This window comes from Micropterus dolomieu, linkage group LG08 (genome assembly GCF_021292245.1).
Source record: "Micropterus dolomieu isolate WLL.071019.BEF.003 ecotype Adirondacks linkage group LG08, ASM2129224v1, whole genome shotgun sequence".
Classification (NCBI taxonomy): Eukaryota; Metazoa; Chordata; class Actinopteri; order Centrarchiformes; family Centrarchidae; genus Micropterus; species Micropterus dolomieu.
Window position 1 is genome coordinate 12789211 of NC_060157.1, and position 11267 is coordinate 12800477.

At 41.9% G+C, this 11267-nt stretch overlaps 1 protein-coding gene across 1 annotated transcript in view; it reads right to left on the reverse strand.

The window, feature by feature from the left end:
• The window catches only part of plxnd1 (plexin D1), an 87221-nt gene that overhangs the window by 20587 nt on the left and 55367 nt on the right, over positions 1-11267 (reverse strand). Inside the window, exons 14-18 of the mRNA XM_046056017.1 lie at positions 5984-6092; positions 4490-4629; positions 3820-3999; positions 3362-3446; positions 2601-2870 (exon numbers count right to left, since the gene is read on the reverse strand). Coding sequence (XP_045911973.1) covers positions 2601-2870; positions 3362-3446; positions 3820-3999; positions 4490-4629; positions 5984-6092 — 784 coding nt within the window. The remainder of the gene's footprint in view (positions 1-2600; positions 2871-3361; positions 3447-3819; positions 4000-4489; positions 4630-5983; positions 6093-11267) is intronic.

Sequence of the window (11267 nt, forward strand, 5' to 3'; positions counted from 1 at the left end):
TAGAGGAAAATTTTGGGTTGCAACTTGGGTCTTTGTTTTAGAGGTTTGGCTATCATTCTACTCTCCAAGAGGGATTGCTGAGATCAGAGGCAACTTGGCAACATCACTTAGCAACTTGGTCTGAAAAGGCAAGAAACATGAGTGGACAGTCAGTCAGACAAGTTGTAAACAAGACAGCAGTTTAGCTGGATATTTAAAGCACTTTATTTGGAGGTAATCGGAAGTCAGACTGTAAACTGATGGATGTTTCAAACAGACAATTTGACTTTGGCTGTATGATCCTCTTATCGCTCTAGTTTCTTTCCTTGTCATACTTGTTTTTAGCAATGTCACTTACATCTCTGCAATTAACTTGATATGTACCATGTTAATATGAATACATAGGAATGATGATGAAGAACTAATTTGTATGAAACAGCAAATACCCTTTAGTATAAGAACGGTCGGTGTGTGTGTGTGTGTGTGTGAGTGTGTGTGTGTTTATCCCCACTGTGTTTCCTTGCTTTGATTACACCCTTAGGGCCCTGTCCTGTCCCTACTGCAGGATGCCACCCCCTGGGTCTCTGTCAACAAATGCTTCCTAACACAACACACAAACACACACACACACACACACACACACACGCACACACATTACATAAAAATTCATCATGCACACATGTAGACACAAAGAGCATCAAACTATCATCCAAAATATATTTCAACATATTGTAAAATATACTGTATAACCTCCATATTCAACAGTTTCACACTTAAATTCATCAAAATAATGGATTCTAGAGGCCAAAACAGGATGCAAGCAAACACAACCCACCCACATTCCAGCTCAGGTCCTTAATATAGGTTCTGGCTGACTAACAAGCTCCCTATTAAACAAACACACACATTCTCCCTCTAGCCTCTCTCCTTCCTTCAGGTCTACCACAAGTGGAATCCACCTTCCTAAAGAAAACAGGAAACAACAGACGTGTCACCCGAGTAGCTAGGCTGAGGCAGCGATTCCTTCAGGGGCCTCATCCTGACACACACAAACCCATCAGGAGGAAGCTGCATCATGCTCAAACTTCCCTGTCTGTGCTGCTAGCATGTGCATGTCGTACGGTGTCACAGCCAGGGTGATGAATCCATGCAGACAGGTGCTTAGATCAGCCAGGCAACAGGAACACAAAACCTCCCACTGAGCTGCCACTGCGCCATTCCCCCGCCAGACCCCCAACAGAAATCAACACGTTTCAGTGGACAGCGGCCTTTGATGTGTTTTATGCGCCTCTGGTTTATGTGAACGTGACTAAAGGAACTTTCAGCCTTGTCTGCTGTTCACAGTGGGGGTAGTCAGTTTACAGCAGAGGTGATTTTGAAGCCAAGAAATGAGCAACCCTTAGAAAATGCCATCACTTGTTCTATGTAGAACTTGAATATGGGTTTTTGGAAGCTGAGATAGCAAGTGTTTTCTGCTGATAGTAACTTTAAGTTTGACTGTTTTCCTCACAAAAAAGTAGGCTTGTCAGCCATGTTATCGGTGTGGCTATGGCAGTGTCGGTTATTCAGTCCAGCTCTTTAGTCCAGACTGAAATATCTCACCAAGTATTGGATAGTTTATTACATTACAGGCACTCGTGGCCTCCGGAGGATGTATTTCCTCTTGACTTGTCATTTATTGCCACCATTTTTGGTTTTCAGTAAAATGTCTCAGCAACTATTGGATGGATGGCCATGATATTTGGAGTAGATATTCATGTTCCCCTCAAGATAAACTAAAGTGACTAAAATCCCTTTGGTGATCCTTTGATCCCTTCATATAGCGCTACCATCATGTCAAAATGTATATGTGTCCGGTGCTTTCCGGTGATTTATGACCAAATACCAGCAAAACTAATGACATTCCAATCTTTGTGCTTTGTGTTTAGTTAAACCTAGCAAATGTTTGCATGCTACTATGCCAGGCTAGGATGGCAAACATGGTAAACATTACCTGATAAGCAGGTCACTGTGAACATGTTAACATGCTGATGTTAGCCTTCAGCTCAAAGCACTGTAGTGCCAAAGCACAGAAAGCTGCTAGTGTGGCTGTAGACTCTCAGTCTTGTTTTCTTGTAAGGATGGAAAAGCTAGCTGTGTTAGTTTGTGCTTACATGTTAGATTATGTTCCATTTTTGGCAAAATACCAGGGTTCATTATAGTCAGTGTCAAATCTCTTTCTTGATCCGTTATCTCTTCTCTTCTATTTATTAGCAAAGCACAATGTACAAAAAATTGAGAAATTTTAATAGTAGCATTTATGTAATATATCTGCCAACATTTTAATTTTACAGACTATCAATTTTTGAGCTTATTTGTTAAACATTAGTTGTATGATATGTATGATTCAACCCTAGTGCTGTTGCAAACTATTGCTGCACAATTATGTTGAATCTGATCAAAAATGTTGTGTAAAGTACAGTTTAATGACTTTCTTTTATAACTACCTCACAATAAATACTATGTAGTCAATAAAACAGCATCCTATACCCATCCAATTAGAGGTTTTCCTTGACTTATCAGGAAAGCACCATAACAACCAAGCACTAAGCTGAACTTCATGTCTCAGCAGCGTCACTCACGTTGATGACGAGCGTCAGTGGCTCTCCTGGGTGGTGTTTAATCAGCTTCTCCTTGTTGGCAGTGAAGAACTGAGGGTCCTCCACGTACTCCAACAGGAAGTGACCTTTATGAGGCTCCCCCTCCTCTTCCTCTACCTCGCTGTCAGAAGAAAAGGGGCTGTCACCCGTGTAGAGGACTCCATTCAAGAAAAACTGCACTGAGGTCTCCTGCGACTGGCTAGATGCATGGGAGGGGCAGGTGATCACGGAGGGGGAGACCACTGTGCAGTGCTGAAGAAGGAATAAAGAGGAGAAGGAAAGCTTATAATGCATTTTCCATCCACCCATCAAATGGTTAATGACATGATCTACCTGCAACATAATAATAAACTATACATTTTTCCCCAGAGAGAGTCAGTTGAGAACTTGTAGTTTTATGAGGGGTTATTTGCAAGGCAATTTCTTGGCCAGGTGCAGTGACTTCCTGACACTTTGGGTACATTTATTTACTTCTGTTTCCTTTAGACAGAGCCAGGTTAGCTGTTATCCCCGTTTCAAGTCTTTATGCTAAGCTAAGCTAACCAGAGCTAGCTTCATGTTTAACTGACAGATATTGGAGCGGTATTGATCTTCTCATCTACTGTAACTCTCGAAAATTAATTAGTGTAATTCCCTAAATGTCAAACTAGCTTTTTAGGTTGGTAGAAGTGTGCTGACTTCATGACATGATTAAAAACCTTTAAAAAAAGATAAAAAAGGAATCATTTCAGCTGATTACTCACTGTTTGTCCAATTCCCAGCACCTGCATCGTGACGCTCTGCACCAGATCAAAACCGCGGCCTGTCACTGTGATGGTCCTGCCACCACTGTAACACAGACACACACGGAGACAGAGAGTCACATCTCAGCCATGATAACAATGTGCCAAATTCATACTTAGATGCAAATACGTTGAGACACTGCACCACAGTAAGACAGAAACAGGGGACCAAATAATAATGCAAAACAGTCCAACTGCAGTGAAAATCCGCTCACATGTCATCAAAGACATGCTGCTACCCTGTCACACACGTGCTGCGCTATTTAGAAAACAATACGGAGAAATGCTGCACATCAGGACGGCATTACAATAACAGTTTATGTCAGTGACTCTGGGAGGGGAACCGCAGGGTCATCCAGCTTGAGATGTTTAAGACATTTTGGTTTTAATGCTTGTGCTGTGTGTAGCAGTCTACCTACCTGAGGTAGCTCTTTTTAGGGTGAATGAAGCTGATGGTGGGGTTCTTCTCATAAGTGTAGGTGGCGCTGAGCTCTGTGCTTTGACAGGGATTGTTTTCAAACTCCACACACACTGTCACTGATTCAGTGTGTGCCTGTAAGGCTGGCGGCATGGTGCACTCAATGGTCTCATCTGTTTTCCTAAAAAATGAGGTAAACATCGTAACCGCATGTCCCGTGATGTCTACAAATGTTCAAACCCCAACGTTTCCACTTAAAATCAAAGTTATGTTTATAGCAGTTTGGCAGATTTTCATACAAACACTACACAATACCCAAACTACGCAGAGCTGCTGAGCGTGCATATCCACATAACTTGAATATATCAAATCATTAGGTCTATGCATTTACAGAACTTGGTTCAAGTTCAAGTTCAAGACCTTTATTTGTCCCGAGGGGCGATTAGTTTTGCTGCAGTAGCAAAGAAGTTGTACATAACAACAAAGACGACAACATGGTGTCAGCTATGTAAAAATAACTATCAATACTATCAATGCAAGGAAAGCACCTTCATATGTTGTGTCACTTAATGGTCAACATTCAGATACATGAAGACTTTCTCTGACAGACTTGAGACCTGACCTGGACTTGAAGACTTAAAAAACAACTTTAGCTACAAGCAAGCACTCACTCGGTGATGATACATTCCAGTGTGTTGTTGACCATGACTCGGACCAGAGAGCCAATGTCCAGGTTTTCCCCCCTGATAGACACCCTAGTTCCTCCAGCTCGAGAGCCCTTCCTCGGCTCCATGGACAGCATCTTTGGGATCTGAATGCAGACGAGAGGCATCACATTTATCACCAGTGATCTGACAGCTTCTGTCACAAGAAAAGTCAGGCTCACTCAAAGCTGTGTTTGTGCTCTATGATGCTTCTCTTGACACCAAATAAAATATTTCCTCATCCTTTGAGGTTCATATATCTTGTCTTTGCAGATTGGCTGAGACAGCTGCTGACTATAACAGTAAATTAGTGAAGAAAACTGTGAAGACAGCCCATGCTGCAGTATGTTAAAGTGCTGCTGAAGCCAACAGGCCTTTGGGCCCAAGCTTGCAGGACAGCTATAGTGGTGGTAAGAAGCAATGATGTTCGTGCATACACGTGAAAGACTGCACGTACACACAGCCATATATTCACATACAAACAACACACAAAAGCTCCTCAGGCGAAGATGAATATCCCTGTCCAGCTCTGCAGCTACCAGCATCAGCATTCCTGCACTTCTCGAACTTTCTATCCCCGCTATGAACCTTGCCTCCAGGGAACCCTCTTATCCTTACTGACAGGATTCACTTCCTCATCAGTGTGCACGGATGGAGGAGACCTATTGTGTGTTTGGGTGTCAGAGTGGGTGTAAGGAGGCAGATGTTTCCGTCTAAAGGTTCGAGGAAGGAGATGCAGTAGAGGCGCGTATCCTGTCTCCGAAACAGCTTTCCCTTTCTCGCACATCTTCCCCTGAACACCCTGCAGTAAAAACCCCTCTCACACTGAGCATCTCAGAGTGTGATAAGGAAGTCAGAGAAGAGTTCCCACAACGGCACAGTGTAATGTTTGTTGTTCTGGATTTTCCTCATCCTCATGTGTCAAGATGGGCTTCAAGATCAGGGTGATTTCTCTGTGGGATGACTCACAGGCAGAACCGCTCTTAGAAGTCACTGAAATGATAGACCGTTCCAGCACTGAATTATGAAAAACCCTTTTGTCTAAAAACAAAAAGACACAAAGGGTTTACATGGGTATTTCCACTGGATGAATACTCTAAATCCAATGGGAGACTGTGTGGGTTGAGGTCCATTAACACAATGCTGGCTGGCTCGACACGATCAGTGATGAATTCAGAGCAAAGGGACATTCCAACAATCGCCATATTTGTTTTTGCTGGCAGCGATTGCAGAATGACAATGGTGTTTAGTTGCAGCTCAGAAGAACGTTTGAAGATTCCCACACACTCACATTCCTCAGAATCATAAAACGCATCTGTTAACACTCAACTGACACACTTGGGAAGGATTTCCCAGCGGGGAACAAGGAACAAGAGAGCGTAGAAGAAGAATGTGGAGGGAGAGACAGATAGAATAGAAAGCAAAGATCAGCAGGAGGTTACGTGTCTGGAGAATACTCACTAAGTATGAGAAGCTCTCCTTTGACATCCCCATCTCACCCTCATCCACATGCACTTGAACAATATCTGTCCTCTCCTCATGTGCAGACCGTCCAGTGACACACACCAGCCTGGGGAATTTAAAAAGAGTGTGACCTCCTTGTTTTGTTGTCAAAACACCATAATCAGAGAGCATTTAATAAAAATAAACAATGATTGTGGTTAGGAACACTCAAAAAAGCTTATAACTTTAATGGAATCAACTCATTTAAAAAAAAAAGGAGTTGCTCAACTGAAATTGCAAGCGAGGGGGAACCAATATAAAGATGAAGAAAGAGATCTTGATCACGATTGCTAAACAAAGACACATAATTAATCTTGGAGAATGGTGGTTATGAACTAATTCATCAAACCATATTACATTTACATATGGAATCCAATAAAGCCTCGAGAAATCTGATATCAGGAGATGTAAAGTTCAAAGCTCCTCAGACCAGATGTGTCTAACAACAGAGAAGATTAAAGGTCTGCTGAGGCTTGTTCTCTCGCCTCGTGGCTGTGATTAAGCCTTGTGTCATCAGTGTGCGCTCTACAGGGACGTCTCATATTAATGACACAGTGGTGTACCGAAGCACAGGGATCTACTGTTCTGGGGGCCTCACAGGGATAAATGTTCTGGGGGGTAACACAACCTTTATCACCTCACATGATCCCCCTTCCAGCATGACACCCTGTCGGTTTATTTAGTCAGGTGCCTCGTGCTACAGTGGTTATAAATTCTCAGCAAGTGATTGACAGAGGAATTGTGGGGATTTTACATAAGCGGAGGAGCTGTGTTTTATGTAGGAGGACCTGGCAGGACATACAGTAAGATGAGGCTGGGCTGGACAGATCTGGGTTTGGCTGGGGTCACGCTGTCAGGTCTGAGCCCAGGGAGAAAGCTGTTTCTGAGTTTTTAAATGTCAGGTCTTATACTACTCAAACAAATTTTGTTTTTTAACCGAACTCAAACAAGAACCACTGTAGATTTTAATGAGTCCAATTAAAACATGGATTGTCTTTATAAGACAGAACAGCTGTTAAAGATTCTTTAACCTGCAGTATCAGCCATCTTTTGATAGCAGGGTCTACATTTCTGCTCATTAATTACAGGAGCATCAGGAAAAAAAATGTTGTTGCACTCAGATTACAGTCCTGTCTGTTGCGTGTCATGAGGGCAGGAGCGCACCTGTTTGAAGAAAATGCATCATTTCACATGCTTTGATTTAGGGGGGAAAAAAAGGACAAACAAAATGAAACATGACTATTCACAGGCTGAAGCCCGAGGGAAATAAGAGAAATTAGAGCCCAAATCAGCCCAAACCTGTATGTTTGCTTCTGGATGGATTCAGGCTGAGAATCAAGCTGTTATCACAACACATAATATTATGTGATATCTGCTATTGAACCATAATGCTTGAGGATTTTTTGTGCAAAAAATACAAACATAAAACCAGTATTACAGAGTACAGACACAGGCTTGTCAGTAGATAGAAGGTATGATAAAATCAGCCTGAAGCAGTGCACACGTGTATCAGGCTTTCTGCAGGGTTTACCAAGTTTAATTTAAGACTTTTAAATCTTCTTAACAGCAAATAGACAATACATATATGGAAGTACGATGGAAACTCAGTAGGGATGGTATTTATCAATATATCACTTTTTTGGGTATTTCCCTGCAGCTAGGTTTGCACTAACAATTTATTTCATTATCGATCATCCTGACAATTATTTCCTGATCAATAGTTTGTTCTATAAAATCCAAGGACATCTTCAGATGTCCTGTTTTGTCCGACCAACAGTCCAAAACCGAATGGTATTCACTTTGCAATGATATAAAATAGAGAAAAAGAAAAATCCTCACATTAGAGAAGCTGAATCCAAATAATAGTTAGCTAAAACGATTAATCAACTATCAAAATAGATGCCGATTCATTTTCTTTTGACTAATGGTTGTAACTCTTGCTGCAGTGTATAACAAAAAATCCTAATCACATAATGAATTAAGTGGCAGAAAATGGATAGATTAACCAATTAAAAATGATTAATTGCACATCTATTGTAACAGCCTGATATTTGTTCATTTATTTGTTTATTTGGATCTTCATTAGCTGTCATTAATGTGGCAGCTAAAAAAATGCTATCAAATATAAATACATAATAAATAGAAAAACGGAATCATGAAGACTTTTGCAGATCTGCAGATACCCTGGTGTGTGTATATGTGTGTGTGAGCTGATTGTGATGTTGATACAGTGTAATCATAGTCAAAGGACACTGAGCCGACAGAGCCTGGACTGACCGCTGCTCCACATTCCAGCACCGCCCCACTGTGGGGATATTATGGGTTTCAGAGGGTGATATTTTGACTAGTTCTGAAGATGTCTCCAATCATTTCCCTTCAGTGGATGATGAAGATGATCAACAATAAAGTGTGTGTGTGTGTGTGTGTGTGTGTGTATGTGTGTGTGTGTGTGTGTGTGTGTGTTTGGATGTGAGTGCTGTCTGCAGTGCATCTAAATGGACATGGCCAAGGCCATTCAAGGCTCATATTAAAATGATAGAGAGGGCAGCATGGAGGATCTGAGCCAAATATTCAGAGAATACTTCAGTAAATGAGGTGTGCCTAGACTGACTGTGCCATTAATTAAAATGTTGACACCCAGTGAGTGGAGTGCTGTCTCCACAATTCTGCACATTTTCCTTTTGGCACAGAGATGTGAACTTTCACCTCTCAGCGCATGAGCAGACACCTGTCTCAACAGCCCTGGTAAATGAGGTCACATGTGCAGGCGTGTGTGTGCGGTGGTGAGTGTGTTTGTATGGCATTTCTGCAAGAGCCACTTTGAATTTAGAGCTTCTGAATGAGAATATTTTTGTGAAACAGGGTTTTACATCTTCATCAAGAGGCTTTAGGGGTAAGGATATATTATATAAAAAGTAGGGATTGGCACATTAACAAGTTATTATCGCGTTATTATCGCGGTAATGCATTAATTAATTAACGGCAACAATTATTTTATCGCACGTTAACACAGTTCTTATTTTATTATTATTAGTTTGATAGTTCCTTGCTCACTGGCTCTGAATACACATACAGTCAAACCATGGGTCACAGGAGGGGCAGGATATTGATCAGCCTGCAAATCACCCACCCAAACAAGCAGTGGAAGGAGGCTTCGGCAGACTACGCTGTCATCTTTTTTCCATATTTTTCCACCGGCGATCTGTTATCATGGCAGCAGGTGACGCGCTCGCTTGTTAATGATGCAGCCTATCAAACAACTCAAACAGCCGAAACCAACATCTGCACCTTGTGTTCAATGTTGCTTTAAGATTACCTGGTCTGTGCTTGTAAAATATCCACCGCAACTTGTAACGTCATTTCAAGTTTTTAACCGAGTGAAGTTTGTGCGAGTGAACACACGCACCGACTTAAAAATTAAATAATAGATTAAAAATTTTAATCGTTGCCCAGCACTAATAAATAGGTTTAGATTTTTTTCTAAATTAGGTTTATAGTAAGGTGAGATCAAACGTTAAGGTTGAATGTAAAGTGTTAAAGTGATGAGATCAGATTAAATCGTTGAGAGGTCCCCTCAAGGATAGAAATATAAAGATCTACGTGTGCTCATGCTTGTGTGTGTCGCTGCAAGTCAAATGTGCTGACACTGTCAGATACACTGACGTGTTATGATTTGTCAGTGCCACTTCCAGCAACGAGGATATGCTTTGCTGTCATAACAACCAGTCTCGGGAGCCAATGAGGAATGACGACACAAGATGAGAACACCCCAGAAATGAAACGTGATTCGCTGTTTTTGACATGTGCGGTTTTGGGGAATGTGTCAGGCAGCTGGAGTGACGGGTAAGACCTGCAGGTCACTCTCCAACTGGTCTTAATACAATGATTGGCTTCAGTGGAGCAAGACCAGATAAACAGTTCCATTCAAGGAACATTACAGATACTGAATGGAAGTTTGGATGTAACTGTAGAGTTACCAGGACTTCCACAGAGCTCGGTTATGCAGGTGTCAAAGCCGGGTCCTGCTGTCTCCATGGTGACTGTGTGATGGTCCCTGAGCTACAGAGGGATAGCGATGGAGTCATTTAAAATGAGAATTGTTCTGCATAATAATATTTGTGAAAATTAGCCTCATGAATACATGAGAACTAAACCATGCAAGGATGGTTGTTGTTCTATTGCCAAGACTGGTGGACATGTAAGAGCTGGATTCTGCTAATGATTTTTAATGGTGATATGTGAGAGAAAGTTTGGTAACTTGTTTAAAAGTGGCTCATCTGGTGTTTTCTTTAAATAAAAGTTTGTCAGTTACAAACTGAGAAGTAAAATTGGCTCACACGAGCTGCTTTTAATGGCAATTTTTGCAATTCTCACATTTTCATATCGTCAGGGTTAAAAGAGTACTCCACAGATATGCACTCCTCTAACATTGTCGGACTCACAATGGACAGTAAAAAACAATCCAATATTGCCTCAAGCAAAGATGAGGAGAGGGTTACAGAGGTTTGGTTAGCTCATCGGTGGTGTTTCCCTTTAAATATAATCCAACGAAGGTTAAAATCAAGGGCATCTGGACTTGGTTGAAGATACTGGAAGACGTTTCGTCCCTCATCCAAAAGGACTTCTTCAGTTCTGACTGACTGGCAGGGAAACTCAGCTATTTTACCTCAGTGGGGTCGTTATCCGTATACCGCTGGTTCGTTAGTGTACCTTGTTGCTGTGACGACAGTCGTTACAGTCGTTAAGACTACCTGTGGCCAAGACTGAACGACCATCGTTGGTATCTTCACCTGAGGTCAATAGGTTACGTTTGTTGAGTTTCCTGGGAAGTGATGAAAGGACAGCATTGTAAGTGGGGGATAAGTGGTGGCGTAGACCCCCTCCCCTGTTCAATGACGGCTTCTCAACCCTGGTGTAGTTGGCTTCCTTGACACCTCTTTCAAACCATCTTGACCATCTTGTCTTGTGTTAAAGACCGCACACCCAAACACAAGAAAAGCAATCTAGTGTATGTGGTCCAATGCAGTGAGGAATGCACAGACCTGTATATTGGGGAGACTAAACAACCACTACACAAACGCATGGCTCAACACAGAAGGGCCAACTCCTCAGGTCAAGACTCTGCAGTCTACTTACATCTGAAGGACAGAGGACACTCGTTTGAGGACCACCAGGTGCACATTATAGACAGAGAAGATGGATGGTTTGAAAGAGGTGTCAAGGAAGCCAACTACACCAGGGT